This window comes from Sciurus carolinensis, chromosome 17 (assembly GCF_902686445.1).
Source record: "Sciurus carolinensis chromosome 17, mSciCar1.2, whole genome shotgun sequence".
NCBI lineage: Eukaryota > Metazoa > Chordata > Mammalia > Rodentia > Sciuridae > Sciurus > Sciurus carolinensis.
Window position 1 is genome coordinate 23,523,072 of NC_062229.1, and position 16,006 is coordinate 23,539,077.

Below are 16,006 nucleotides of genomic sequence, written 5' to 3' on the forward strand. Positions count from 1 at the left end.
TGAGATCCCTGCTTCCTTTTTAAAATTTTTCCTTCTTAGCTTCCATATATGAGAGAAAACATATGACCCTTTGCTTTCTGAGCATGACAGTTTGGTTTAATAGCATGATGTCAAGTTCCATCCAATTCCCTGAAAATGACCTAAATTTTTTTTTTTTTTTTTTTTTTTTGTACTGGTAATTGAACCCAGGGGTGCTTAAACACTGAGCCACATCCCCAACCCTTTTTTTAAATTTTTATTTAGAAACAGGGTCTCACTGAGTTGCTTAGGGCCTCACTACGTTGCTGAGGCTGGCTTTGAACTCGCAATCCTCTTACTTCAGCCTCCTGAGCCTCTGGGATTACAGGCGTGTGCCACCATGCTCAGTCTAATTCATTCTTTATGGCTGAGTAAAACTTCATTGTGTATATATACCACCTTTTTAAAATGAGATACTGAGTTTTGAACCCGGGGCAATTCACCACTAAACTGTATTTTTTTTTTTTTTTTTTTTTTTTTTTTGAGACGTGATCTTTCCAAGTTGCTGAGGCTTTTCTTGAACTTGTGATCCTCCTGCTTTCCGCCTCTTGAGTCGCTGGGATTATAGGAGTGCACCACTGCTTGTGTCCCATTTTCTTTACCAATTCATCTTCTTTTTGGGTGGATACCAGAGATTGATCTTGGGGGCACTCAACCACTGAGCCACATCTCCAGCCTTGTTTTGTATTTTATTTAGAGACAGGGTTTCATTGAGTTGCTTAGCACCTCTGTTTTGCTGAGGCTGGCTTTAAACTCTCAATCCTCCTGCCTCAGCCTTCCAAGCCACTGGGATTACAGGTGTGTGCCACCGCACCCAGCCCAATTGGTCTACTGATAGACACCTGGGCTGATTCCATAGTTTGACTGTTGTGAATTGCATGACTGTAAACATGGGTATGCATGTATTGCTAAAATATGATGGCTTTAATTCTTCAGGATAAATACCAAGGAGTGGTATAGCTGAGGCATATGGAAGTTCCATTCCTAGTATTTTGAGGAACCTTCATAATGATTTCCATAGTGATTATTCTATTTTATGATTTCACCAACAATATATAAATGTTCCTTTTACCCCACGTGCTTGCCAGTGTTTATTATTTTTGGTGCTAGGGGTTGAGCCCAGAGGCTGCTTTACCACTGAGCTACATCAGCCCTTTCAGTTCTTTATTTTGAGACAGGGTCTTGCTAGGTTCTTAGGACCTTGCCAAGTAAGTTGCTGAGATTAGCCTTGAATTTGTGATCTTCTGCCTTAACTTCCCGAGTTTCTGGGATTACAGGCATGTGCACACTGGCTATTATTTGTATTTTTGATGATTGCTGTTCTGACTGTGGAGTGAGGTAAAATCTCAGTGTAGCTTTGATTTGCATTTCCCTCATTATTAAAACCATTAAACATTTTTTCATATATTTGGTGGCTATTTTTATTTCTTCTGAGAAGTGTCTTTTTAGCTTGTTTGCCTATTTATTTATTTTAAATATTTTCAGTTGTAGATGGACACAATATCTTTATTTTTTTAATGTAGTGCTGAGAATTGAACCCAGTGCCTCACACGTGCTAGGCAAGCACTCTACCACTGAGCCACAACCCCAGCCCTTGTTTTGTCCATTTATGAATTGGGTCATACATTTGTGGTAAGATTTTTGAATTCTTCCTTATCAAAAGAGTAGCTGGCAAGATGTTTTCCCCATTCTCTGTTCACTCTCGTTTCCTTTGCTTTTTAATTTGTTGCTATCCCATTTATTATTTCTTGGTATTATTTCCTGAATTTTAAAAGTCACATTGAGGAAGTTGTCACTTGTACCTATGTTGGAATGTTGATCCTGTATTTTTTCCTACTAATTGCAAAATTTCTGGTGTATTTTTTTTTTAAATACTTTTTGGTTGTAGATGAACACAATACCTTTATTTTACTTATTTGTTTTTATGTGGTGCTGAGGATCAAACCCAGTGCCTCACACATGCCAGGCAGGTGCTCTACCACTGAGCTACAAACCCATTTCCTTCCTAGGTCTATTTGAGGTACATTTTGTGCAGAGTGAAAGGGATCTAATTTCATTCTTCTACATATAAATATCCAGTTTTCCCAGCACCAATTTGTTAAACAGACTATCTTTTCTCCAATACCTTTGTGAAGAATCAGATGACTGTATGTATGTTGGTTTGTCTGTATCTTCTGTTTCAATGATCTGTGTGTCTGTTTTTATGCCATCCTTATTATTTTTGTTTCTGTAGTATAATTTAACACCAGGTATCGTGATGCCTCTAGCATTACTCTTTTTGCTTAGACTGCTTTGGCTATTCTGGGTCTTTTATTCTTCTGTGTGAAATTGACGGTTTTTTTTTTTTTTTTTTTTAGTTCTGTGAAGAATGTCATTGATTTTTTTTTTTTTTTTTTTTTTTTTGCGGTGCTGGGGATTGAACCCAGGGCCTTGTGCTTGCAAGGCAAGCAAGCACTCTACCCACTGAGCTATATCCCCAGCCCTGTCATTGATATTTTGATGGGGATTGCATTGAATCTGTAGATATCTTTTGGTAATATAGTCATTTTAACAGTATTCATTTGCCTAGCTGTGAACATGGAGTTCTTTCCATCTTTTAGTGTCGTGTTTTATAATTTTCATCACAAAGGTTTTTTTCACCTTGGTTAGATTTCTTCTTAGGTTTATGTTTTTATGTTTTAATTATTTTTTAAGCCATTGTGCATGAAACTGTTTTCCTGATTTTTTTTTTTCGGTGAATTCTTTTTTGGTGTATAGAAGAGCTGTTTTTTTTTTTTTTTTTTTTAAATCTTTTATATTTTTACAGACTGCATTTTGATTCATTGTACACAAATGGGGTACAACTTTTCATTTCTGTGGTTGTACACAATGTAGTCACACCATTCATGTAATCATACATGTACATAGGGTAATACTGTCTGTTTCATTCTACTATCTTTCTGTCCCCCACCCTCTCCCACCTCATTTTCCTCTACACCATCCAAAGTTCTTCATTCTTCCGCTTGCCACTCCCACCCCTTGTTATATCGTCATGCGCTTACCAGAGAAAACATTCGGCCTTTGGTTTTTTTGGGCTTGGCCTATTTCATTTAGCATGATATTTTCCAACTTCATCCACTTACTAGCAAATGCCATAATTTTTATTCTTCTTTATGGCATGTGGGGTTGTAGTTTTAGGTCATGAAGCTGACTGAGGCTATTTATCCTTGAAACTGGTGTCAAAAAGTCAGTTTTACTTACCTGAAAGATTTGCTTTTTTGCTCTTTCTTAGCTTTCAAGAGGCTGTTTTCAGAACTTCCTCTTACTACTAGAATTAAATTTCTAAGATAAATTCAGACTACCAAAGAAGTGCATGATATAACCAGTGCTGAAATGTAGAATTATTCCAACTACAATTAAAATCAGTATAAATAATTTCATTATATAATTTGCACCTATATGAAAAGTGAACACAGTGCTCATACTTTTTTTTTTTTTTTTAAATGGTGCTGCAAGTCAGATCTAGGGCCTTATACACATCACACTAGGCAAGTGCTTTACCACTAAGCTACACTTGCAGAGTTCTTGCACCCTTGTTAGGAATGCTAGATTAACAGATATGAGACAAGTAAAGAATAATAAAATGATAGTGGTAAGATTTTTTTTTTTATTCCTCCTAGGTGCCAACAAACCCAGGATCTCGCACGTGCTAGGCAAGCTGCATCCTCAGCCTTTAGTGTAGCATTGTAAAGCACTGTAGGACACGAGGAAAAGTGAATTTGTAGGAAGCAGAATAGTTAGTAAAGTGCCTTCATCAAGGAGATGAGGCATGACACCTTGAAGTGTGTAGTTAATGCAGAACCTTATAGAAAAGGGATGAGAGGATCTACATAGGAAATGAATCTGTGGGGATTATGGTGATTGTGACTTGAGTGGAAAAGAGGAATAGATGAAAGGAGAGTCAGTTTACTGCAGTGGGTAGTTGGTTTTATCAGGAATGATAGTCCGGTTCAGTGGCACAACCTGTGAGCCCAGTGACTCAGGAAACTGAGGCAGGAGGATTATAAATTTGAGACCACCCAGCAACTTATTGAGAGCCTATTCAAATAAAAGATTAAAAGTGTTGGGTATGTAGCTCAGTGCTTAAGCAGTCCTGGGTTCATTCCCCAGTGCAAACAGACAAACAAAAAACCAAAAAAGTGATGAATAGTTGACCTAGAATCCAGAAAGTCTGAATATGTAAGCTGGGAAATTTTCCTTTAATTTTTAGGTGGTCTTCAATTAATCCCCTGCTCCCATAGCAAACCTGTTATGGTTTGGATGTGAGTTGTCCCCCAAAAGCTCACGTGAGACAATGCAAGAAGGTTCAGAGGAGAGATGATTGGGTTGTGAGAGTGTTAACCCAATCAGTGAATTAATTCCTGATGGGATTAACTGAGTGGTGACTGAAGCGGTAGGGTTTGGCTGGAGGAGGTGGGAACTGGAGGTGTGGTTATATTTGTATCTGGCAGGTGGAGTATCACTGCTTTCTGATCATGATGTGAGCTGCTTCCCTCCGCCACACTTCCTCCATGATGTTCAGCCTCACTTCAAACCCTGAGGAATGGAGCTAGCGGTCTATGGATGGAGACCTCTGAAGCTTTGAGTCCTTAAATAAACTTCCTCCTCTACAGTTGTGCTGCTTGGGTCATTTAGTCACAGTGGCGAAAAAGCTGACTAAAACAAAACCAAAAAGTCTTGATAACAATTAAGAATAAATCATAGTTTGCTCCCTTATTTCATCAGTTTAACTAATGTTTTTCTTTTTCCCTTTCAGAAGAATGGCTGAGACCAGTGATGAGAAAAGACAAGCAGGTTTTAGTGCACTGGGGCTTTTACCCAGACAGGTAATTTTTAAATTTTTGTTTATTTATTTTAGTGCCAGGTATTGAAACCAGGGGCAATTAAGCAGAGTCACATCCCCAACCCTTTTTATATTTTATTTAGAGACAGATCTCACTTAGTTGCTTAGGGCCTTACTAAGTTGCTGAGGCTGGCTTTGAACTGCTGATCCTCCTGCCTTAGCCTCCTGAGTTGCTGGGATTATAGGCATGTGCCACTAGCTTTTTTTTTTTTTTAATTATTGATGAACTTTTATTTTATTCATTTATTTATATGCAGTGCTGAGAATCAAACCCAGTGCCTCACACATGCTAGGCAAATGCTCTACCACTGAACCACAAACCCCCCCCCTTTTTTTTTTTAAATATTAACTATTATTTCAATTGTATGTATTTATAGGGTACAGTGTTATAATTTAGTATATGTATATAGCATATAATGGTCAAATCAGGGTTAGTGAGCATTTCTGTCTCCTTAAAATTTTAAAACATTCTTGGTAGCATTTAATAATTGTACATATTGATGAGGTATGTTTTGATGTTTCAATATAGGTGTATAATCTGTACTGGTCAAATCAGGGTAATTAATATTTCCATCTCCTTATCATTACTTTGTGTTTGAACTTTGAGCTCCTCTCTTCAGATAGTTGATAATGATATGTATGCTCTGAGGCCTGGTATATATGTAAGTCAGACTTTTGACTATTATTTAAGTTATGGAATTCTATGAAGTCACATGTTGTGTTTTTTTCTCTCAAAAAACTGAGCTTTTATGCATTTGCCAAGAGACTTTATATGTGGTATTAGGTTGCTAGTTTAGATCTCTTACCTTCAAAAGATTAATTTTTCTTCTTGTTTATGACTGGTTAGTTTTGATTTTTCAGAAACTATTAAGGATGAAATTAAGCCTAAAAAGTTTTTCTTGTCATAAATTTATTTACCTAGTATTGTTCCGACTCTTACGTGTAATACTTTTTCAGTATTTGTAGTATGAATAACATCAATACCTTGATGTTAGTGGCAATGGGCAGGGTGTCCTTACTCAAAATTATGCTTGTCCAGGGCACATGGAAATAGGTATAGCTTTCATATACTTTATTTTCCTAAATTTACAGGAGAACTGTTTTGGTGTTGATTTTGTTCTGGTACTGCTATGTAGGATGGGCTTTTCAAATCCTTCTGATTCTTGCCTTCCCAAGTTATTTGAAGCAAGTCCTAGTCACTTCATTTTACCACAAATATTTCAGTATATATTTCTAAAATATAAGAAATCACTTTTGAAAGGAAATAATCCTAACATCATTGTCAATACAAAAGAAAATAATTACTTAATATGAAATATGTCATCAGTGTTGTCATTTAAGTGGTATGTTTGATTGATGATTTATATTTGTTTGAATTAGAAGTCAGATAAAATTCACATGTTGTGATTAACTGGTATATTTAAGTACTTCCAGTTTATAGGTTCTCTCTTGTCTTCTTGACCTCTCTCTGCAGTGTACTTTTTAAGAAACCAGGTTGTTTGTCCTACTGAGTTGACCATAGTATGGATTTTTTTGATAGTAAACCACTGCTGAGGTTTACTATTTGATGTGCATTCTGTATTCTCTGTATTTCTTTTAAATTGATATTTGGATATAGAGGTTAATCAGATTCCATTTCTATCGGGGAAGAAATGTTCAGTCTTCACCAGAAGACAGAAGAATATTTTGTGTATGAGGTATTTTTGTTTTGTTTTGTTTTGCTTTGGTATTAGAGATGGAACCCAGGGCCTTGTGTATGCCTAGCAAGTACTTAACCACTGAGCTAAGTTCCCAGCCTCCCCCCCCCCCCTTTTAAAGACAGGGTCTTGCTAAATTGCCCAGGCTAGCTTGAATTTGTAATCCTTCTGCCTCAACCTCCACAATGGTTGGGATTATTGGCCTAGGCCACTTTGCCTGACTGTATTTATTTTATTTTGTTTTTATTTTTTGAGACTGGATCTTACCATTATACTTAGGCTAGTCTAAAAATTCTGGGCTCACATTGATCCTCCATCTAGCCTCCCTCCTAGCTAGGGCTACAGATAGGTGCTACTATCTGTGGTACAACTATATTTTTTGTTATACTAGAGATTGAATCCAGGGGCATTGTACCACTGAGCTATATTCCTAGTCCTTTTTACTTTTTAGTTTGAGAAAGGGTGTTGTGACCAGTCGGCAAACTCTGGGTCCAGTGAGGGGCAAAGGGGGATTGGAAAATAAAGATTGACAGACACAGATCTTGAAGATGAGGCTGGGTTCAGGTGGAGCCTGCTCTCTGGAGATGCAGGTCTAAAAAGTTACACTAGCAATCTTTATTTATATATGTCTCATTATCAGGTTAAAGACTATACAACCATTATTCTTCATATTCAGGAAGGTTACAGAAACTAGGACATCCTGTGTAACTTTTCCATAGTTGCAGTCCACAGTTGCAAAGTGCAATGTTAGGAGCTTTTTGTAACTCTCAAGAAAGTCCATTGTTAAAAGTTGCTATAAGGTGGGCAGGAACCTGGGAAGCAGAGCCGGTGAAACATTGTGGTTGTCTAGCATAGGAATTCCTTTCTTCCGTTGGTAGAGTGCTTGCCTAGCCTGCATAAGGCCCTGGGTTTAATCCCCGGCACCACACACACACACACACACACACACACACACACACCAAAGAAAGAAAAGAAAAGAATTCCTTTCTTCCCGGGAGCTATGTGCCTGAGATCAAGGTTAGAACTGATAGGGCTATTGCACAGAGCCTCCTCATGCAGGGCATTGCTATAGTAGCTTGGCATCCTGTGTCCTTGCACAGAAACATTCCCAGGAACTGGGCATGCCGCAGCCATTGGGCATCAGAGACCCATGATCTCAGTAACTGCTCTCCTATCCTCCATCACTGCTCTCAACAAAAGGGTTTCACTGATTTGCTAAAGTTGTCTTGAATTTGTGATCCTTCTGCCTCAGCCTCTCAAGTCACTGGGATTATAGTCATGGGCCCCCGCACCTGGCTCATAATCATAGTTTTTAAAAGAAGGGAAATATGTCTTTAGATATTTCCAGTTTGGGGCGGGGTGCAGTACTTTGCATTGAACCCAGGGGAATTTTACCACTGAGCAATATTCTCAGCCCTTTTAATTTTTTATTGTGAGACCAGGGTCTCACTAAAGTTACTTAGTGCCTTGCTAAGTGTACTGAGACTGACTTTGAAGCTTGTGATCCTTCTGCCTGAGCCACGTGAATTGCAGGGATTACAGGTGTTCTCCCCTGTGCCTGCAGATAAATAGACCTGTGCTAACTACTCCCTAATGTTTTTCAAACTTTTAGTACTATCTAAAACAATGAAAAACTGAAATAAATACATTAATAATGATATAAAGATAAATCCTTTATATTTGATTAGTATCATTTGGTTTTATAATAGGTTTATTGTCCTATATATTTGCATTAGAATTTTTATTTGGTAAAGTTGTGTTGGAGTATGTTAGTGATTTAACTCAGTGAGTTGAAGCTCACTGAGAAGAGAGATCTTTGAGTAAGGAAGTTGAACTATATGGATATCACAGCAGTAAGGAACATTCCAGGCAGTTGGGAACAGCCTGTGTAAAGTGTATATAGGTTTGGTGGCACATATGAAGAACTGAAAACCTGTGTTGCTCAGTTAAAACATAGTGAGGAATAAAAGAAGAGGACTAGAAATGGCTCACATTGCTGCATAGTGGCAGCAGTGGAACTAGATCTTGAGTCCTTGGAAAGGCACTATTAGGATTTGACTTCTACTCTGACTAGTTGGGATCCTCTGGCAGATTTTGAGTATGGAGTTTTATGGTCTGGCTTGGATTTGAAGAGATCATTTTGGTTGTTTTTGTTGGAAAACTGACATGAAAGCGACCTGATGAAGCAGGGAAACCAGGGAACGGAGTGGAAGGTTGAGAAGAAGGAGACTCTGAACATATTTTGAATGCAGAGCAGTAGAATTTGCTGATTGTTTGATTTTTAGTTGTCAGCGGATCTTTTATTTATTTTTATTTATTTATATGTGCTGCTGAGTAATCAAAACCCAGGACCTCACACATGCTAGGCAACACATCTACAACTGAGCCACAACCCAAGCCCTGATGGTTTGATTTAGGATGTATTTGAAAGTAAAATATAGAATGTTTCCCAGGATTTTAGCTTGCACAGTTGGAAAGATAGGGTAGTCATTTATTAAGATGAGGTTGATTGACTCTGAAGTGCATTATGCGGCCCGAATGGGTTTACAAATTGAACTTTGAGTGTGTTAGGTTTGGAACACTTGTTAGACTCAAAAGAGATGTGGAATTGGCTCTTGAATTTATGAGTTCAGAATTCAGAATAGAGGACGAGACACAAGATTTAAGTCATTAGTATTTGTTTGAATACACAGGAGTGAATGAGGTCACCAAGAAGAGTTTTGTTCTAAAACTTGAGCCCTCGAGCCTTTATTATTAGAGGTTTGGGGCAAAGGCTAGGAACTGACAACAGAGATGGAAGAGTAATGACAAGAAGAACACCAGGTGAAAGTACTGTTCTGAAGGCCAATTGAGGGAAGCACTTTTCAGGAAACAAGAACTTGAGAACTCTGTGAACTGAATTGCTTGTTTCAGGCAGTATGAAGATTTATAATATTGACTAATGCCAAGGAGTTTTCTTGGCACAGTGGTAAAGACAGAACTGATAAGTTACTATAATGGTGTAATCATAGTATTCTAAAATTACATTTTCTCTCTCTATCTCCCCTTTTTTTTTTTGGAAGTCCTAGAAATTGAACGAGGTCTTTGAGCATGCTAGGTCAGTACTCTGTCACTGAGCTACTTCCCCAACTTCTTAAAAAAAAAAAAAAAAAAAAAAATTTTTTTTTTCTTTTAATGAATTGGAACAGAATAACAGGATATAAAGTCAGTACCCCAGATCAGTTGCCTTTCTATATGAAAATGAGAATTCTAAAAAGGGAATAAGAGTAACAATTCCATATAGCATCAGAAACAATAAAACATTTTGAAGTTAACTGTAACAAAAAAGTGAAATATTATACAATATAAATGATAAAAACCACTCAAAAAAGTTAAAGTATCTACAGAAAATTATCCCATGTTAAAGAATTGAAAGAATTAATATTGTTAATTAGCAATAGTATACAAAGTGATTTATAGATTCAGTGAAATTCCTATTAAATCCTCTTTCCACATTTTTTATTGATGCAATATAGTTGCACATAATGATGGAATTTGTTGGTACATATCTGTACATGCACACAATACAATTAAAAAAAATGTAGTCATTATCACTCCCCAGCATTTCCTCTTTTCCTCCCTCCTTCCCACCCTCTGGAAATTCATATATATTCATTCATATTCTCTCTCTCTCTCTCCCCCCACCTCCTCCCCCCCCCCCGCCCCCGCCTCTTTTTGTATAAGGAATTGAACTCAGGGATGCTTTACCACTGGGGATATGTCCCCAGCCCTTTGAATTTTTTGTTTTGAGATGGGATTTTGGCAAGTTGCTCAGGCTGACCTTGAACTTGTGATCTTCTGAGTCACTAGGATTAAATACATGAGCCACCATACCTGGATTTTTTTGTTTTGGTTTTTTTTTTTTTTTTTTTTTTTTTTTTTTTTTTTTTTCTTTTTCTTTTTCTTTTTGCCCCCAAGACAGGGTTTCACTGAAGTGTAAAGGCTGGCTTTGAATTTATGATTCTTCTGCCTCAGCTTGTTGGAATCACAGGCACACACCACTGAGCCTACTTAAAATGTATTCTTACTACTTGATAAATCTTTAAGAATGAACTCTGATTCTAATTTGTTTTTCCAATTTTTATTTACTTTATAGCTATGATACTTGGATACATAGTAATGATGTTGATGCAGAAATTGAAGATCCACCAATTCCAGAAAAGCCATGGAAGGTAAATGTTTCTTTAAGAAAATCTTTAATGAAATTTAAAAATCAGTGGATGAGCTGTCTTTGTTTAAAAATTAAAGGACAAGAAAATGTTGAACTAAAAAAAAACCCCTTTTTTTATGTGGTGGGGGGAATACTAGAGATTGAACCCAGGAGTGCTTAACCTCTGAGCCACAACCCTAGCTCTCTTTTAATTATTTTGAGACAGGGTCTTGCTAAGTTGCTTAGGGTCTGCCTAATTGCTGAGGCTTGCCTTGAACTTGTGATCCTCCTGCTAGCCTCCCAAGTTGCTGGGGTTACAGTCATGTGCCTCTGTGCCCAGGTTTAAAAAAACACTTACATACTTGAATAACCCATCTTAGCTATAAAACAGTCTTTTTTTTTGGGTGCTGGGGATCGAACCCAGGGCCTTGTGCTTACAAGGCAAGCACTCTACCGTCTGAGCTATCTCCCCAGCCCCTCTAAAACAGTCTTTTAAGGAGATACAGAAAAATGATTTCCCTTTCTGGTTTTCCTTTTTAATACACATCCATAACCTCATTCTCAGGGTATGGGATGAAATGTCTAAAGTGATGATGGAGAAGAATCCCAAACCAAGTCAGATTTTGGTTTGAGAGCCTTCAGAGAGCAGTGGAGTTTGAACATCATTGGTGTGTCATTAGGAAGTCTGGAAGCAGTCCCTACATGACTTTTAGTAGGATACAGATTTGTTTTATTAGTCAGTTCTATTATAATGATAAGATTCTGCATTGACTTTTTCTCCCGAATGTTTTTATTTCTTTTTTTGTTTTGGTGATGCTGGGGATTGAACCCATTATTTCACACATCTGTTTCCCTGAACTTTAAATGTAGAAATAATTTTCAAAATTGCAAGAATAGTAAAATCAAAGTACTACTTTATACTCATCTCCAAGATTCTTCTATTATTAACGCTTTCAAGAAATTTATCCTTTTGTTTGTTTACTTTTATTTGGTAGTTTCAGGGATTAAGCCCCAGGGCCTTGTATATATTGGCAACTGCTCTATCACTAAGCTATCTCCAGTTTAAATAATTGAATATTTTGATTTTTTTCTAATTGTGCTAATTAGCTTTAGAAAAAGCTTTTAGCTTTCATATGTGTAAATGTGATTAACAAAAAAACAAACAAACAACAAAAAAAAAAAAAAACAACTTTTTTTTCTCACAATGTTGCCCAGGCTGACCTCCAACTTTTGATCCTCCTGCCTCAGTCTCCTCTGTGGCTGGATTATAGGTGTGCCCTATTGTGCCTGGCTGAAATAAGGTGCTTTTATTCTCCTATTTTTTTATTCTCCTCTTCTTCTTTTTTTTTTTTTCTTTTAATTTTTATTGGTGTTAGGGATTAAACCCAGGAATGCTTTGCCACTGAATTACGTCCCCAACCTGTTTTACTTTATTTGGAGATAGGATCTTGCTATGTTGCCCAGGTTGGCCTCAAACTTGCCATCCTCCTGCATTTGCTTCCCTGCTCACTAGGATTACAGGTACGAGTCACCTCACCTGGCTTTTTTTTGTGGGTTTTTTTTGGTGCTGGGGCTTAAACCCAAGGGTATGCTACCACTGATCTACATCCCCATCCCTTTTTAATTTTAAGATGGGGTCTCACTGAGTTGTCCAGACTGTCCTTGAATTTGATATCCTTCTCCCTCAGTCTCATGAGCAGCTGCAATTATGCCTGGCTTGTCTTTTTTTTAAAGAATCTTTATTTGCAATAATTTAAAACTCACATAAAAATTATAGGAAAAAGAATAATATATTGCATACTTCTATATTCTTTATTCAGATTTGCCTGTCACTAATATATTGCCCCCCTTTGATTTATCATTTAAAATATGCATGCCTTTGGTTCTAATTTTTTTCCTGAAACTTGTTTTTGTTTTTTGGTACCAGGGATTGAACCCAGGAGTGCCTACCCACTGAGGAACATCCCCAACCCTTCTTATTTTTTCATTTTGAGACAGGGTCTCCTTAAGTTGCTTAGGGCCTCACTGCATTGCTGTGGTTTTCTTTGAACTTGCTGTCCTCCTTCCTCAGCCTCCCAAGTCCCTGAGATTACAGGTGTGTGCCATTGTGCCTGACCTCAACCTTTTTAATTTTTTAATTTTGAAACAGGGTCTTGCTAAGTAGCCTAGGGTCTCACCAAGTTGCTGAGGCTGACTTTAAACTTGCAGTCCTCCCACTTCAGCCTTCCAAGTCCCTGGGATTATAGGCACATGCCACTATACCCAATTTAAAATTTATTATTTTTATGTGATCAGTTTCTCCATCTTTACTGTTATTGCATCCAGATTTTTAGTTGGTTTATTGTTATTGCATCCAGAATTTTAGTCAGATTTGTTAAGCAAAAACCTAGCTTTTTAGGAATTCACGTTGTTCTGTTCTAGTACTTGCATAGTTTAACCTTTTAAATATAGATCTCTAATCTGTTTTGATTTTATTCTGATACAAAAAATGGATCCCATCATGTCATTTTCAAATGGCTACCCAGTTATGTATAAATGGATACATAAAGTATTAAAAAGACCACCTCTTCCTCAGTGATTTGACATTTGGCCTTTGCTGTATACTAGGTTTCTATATGTGGTTGAGTTAAACAAACAAACTTTCCTTATTCCTTTTTTTTTTTTAGTTGTATCTTATTTATTTATATGCGATACTGAGGATCAAACTCAGTGCCTCACACGTGCCTCTGAGTCACAACCCCAGCCTGCTTTTATTGTTAGCAGAATTTTTTTACCCATAGTCATTATTGGTGTCCATCTACAAATGTATTTAAAAAATAAATAAATAAATAAAAGCAATTGTAAATACCTTAAATCAGTGGTTTTTAAACTTCGTTGATCATAGCTTCAAGAAAGCATAATAAAAAACTATTCCCTTTTATTTTTAGTTGACATTTTTTATTAAATAGTTGCTAAGTATATGGCTTCCATTATATTGTAAATACTATGTTTTGATGTAATACATGAAATCTAATAACATTAGAATACATATCCTCTGTTACACATTCTAAAAATAAATGAGCATGCTCTTCTTTAAAATATGTTAAATGTCATTTATTTTCTTTTTCTTCTTGAACCTGTATTTTCATGTTATATAAGTGGACTGTTACCACAATAGAAAGCTTTTTGTTTTGTTTTATTTTTTGAGATTAGTTTCTATGTTGCCCAGGTTAATTTTTGAGCTCCTGGGCTCACGTGATCCTCCTGCCTCAGCCTGTAGCTGGGACTACAGATGTTCTCCATGGTGCTTTGCTAATAGAATACTATTTAATGCTTGGAATTCTAACCTCTGAATCCTGGGGAAGAGGAGTTAACTGTGTGCCTTTTGTCAGAAAATTTAAAATGGAGTTCTTCCTCTCATTTTCAGTATTATTTTATAAAATAATGCCTGTATATTATTTTGTATTCCTAAAGAAATTTTGGTAGTTTTGATAAAAGTAACACTTAATTTAAAAATCAAATTATTGGGGGCTGGGGAGATAGCTCAGTCGGTAGAGTGCTTGCCTTGCAAGCACAAGGCCCTGGGTTCGATCCCCAGCACCCAAAAAAAAAAAAAAAATCAAATTATTAAACATAAAGTAGTGATAAGAAGACATTATAAAAGAAATCTGGAAAATTAGTGTTAACTTCGAAGTAGTACTTTTGTTGACCTCTTTCTGGTCCTTTCAGATGTAACTATTTTAACTGTTTCAGTGATTTTTTTTTAACAATAATTTTAGGATATACACACTACATAACAGCATACATCCTGTTTTTATTTTATTTTGCATATCTTAAAAGCTTGAATATCAGTGGAATTATATGTTTCTATAACTTTTTTTTTAATTGGGGATTTAACAAATGGACATTTTGCCACTGAGCTACATCCCAGCCCTTCCTGAAAAAGATCTCCGCAGAACAACATGTGTACTTGATGGAACTAGGATATTGGGCTGTACAATGTTCATCATCATGTTCAACTTAATTTAGAGTGTTATTGATTGCCCAAACCTAAAGACATCCTTCGTGCCTAGAGCAATAACTGTATTGGTTCTGTGCTGTTGAATTTTTTTTACCAGTTATTTTTCATGAAGATAATGGTGACATGATTATCAGTTTTGACATCTTAGCTATCCAAGCCCCTGTTACTTTCTTGTCCTCTTTATTCAGTGAAAGAAATGGAATAAAAGTCACATCTCATATATCATTTCTAGTAGTATGTTCTTAATGTTTTATGTAATTGAGCCTTTGAAAATAATCAGCTTCATTCCTTCTGAATAACTTAAAAGCTCAAGTGATTTTATTATTTATAATAGAGAGTTATGCTTTGACGTGGTTTTAGGTTCATGTGAAATGGATTTTGGATACTGACGTTTTCAATGAATGGATGAATGAGGAGGATTATGAAGTAGATGAGAACAGGAAGCCAGTGAGTTTTCGTCAGCGAATTTCAACAAAGAATGAAGAGGTATTTTGTTTGGCACTGTTTCTTACCAATAAGTGTTTTGTCTTTCTTGCCCTAAATGTTATATCTTCATCAATAAACTCACTTACACCCAAGGTGCCTCAGACATTATATACATGCAAAAATTCCTGTATAACCGTAACAACTGTCTCAGGAGCTGTCATCCCCCCAGAAAGGCAGGAAAATCTCAAAGGTTAAAAAGTGATCCATGAAGTATAAATGTAGCAAGGGTAAAGCTGATTTTGTCCTATAGATCTGAGTTTCAGTTTTGTATTCCAGTTATCATTACAACATAATTTAACCATGGTTTTCCTTTTTTAATATCACTTAATAAGTTTGTTAATGCATAGACAGTATTTCATACAAAGTACATTTCTTAAAGGTCTCAAAGTTCAGTACTTTCTGAGGGTGGGGAACTTAACATCTGATATTTGTTACTACTCTTAACAAGTTCATGCACTTAAATATTTACCCCAGATTCCTTATAGGTCACAACTTTTTGGGCAGATTTGTTTGTCATTTTAAATAGACTTGAGATGGAGAACAAAATGTGTTACAGTTGGGTTTGAGACAATGTAATGAAGAGACCTGTGGTTCTAAAATCATTTTCACTAGGAACAGTTAAATATTTTGTTTTACCTTTACGTTTTAGTTTTTTCAAAAGTCTTTAAAACAGGACTATTTTTTAAACCATTAAAGTAGAAAGTATAAATCTTTCATTCCTATTTTCAGCCCTG

General features: G+C 36.4%; 1 protein-coding gene across 2 annotated transcripts in view; it reads left to right on the forward strand.

The window, feature by feature from the left end:
- Positions 1–16,006, forward strand: part of Smarcc1 (SWI/SNF related, matrix associated, actin dependent regulator of chromatin subfamily c member 1) — a 164,623-nt gene that overhangs the window by 44,014 nt on the left and 104,603 nt on the right. For both annotated transcript variants that reach the window (XM_047532340.1, XM_047532341.1), the window contains exons 7-9: positions 4,814–4,883; positions 10,733–10,808; positions 15,147–15,272. In XM_047532340.1, the coding sequence (XP_047388296.1) occupies positions 4,814–4,883; positions 10,733–10,808; positions 15,147–15,272 (272 nt within the window). The remainder of the gene's footprint in view (positions 1–4,813; positions 4,884–10,732; positions 10,809–15,146; positions 15,273–16,006) is intronic.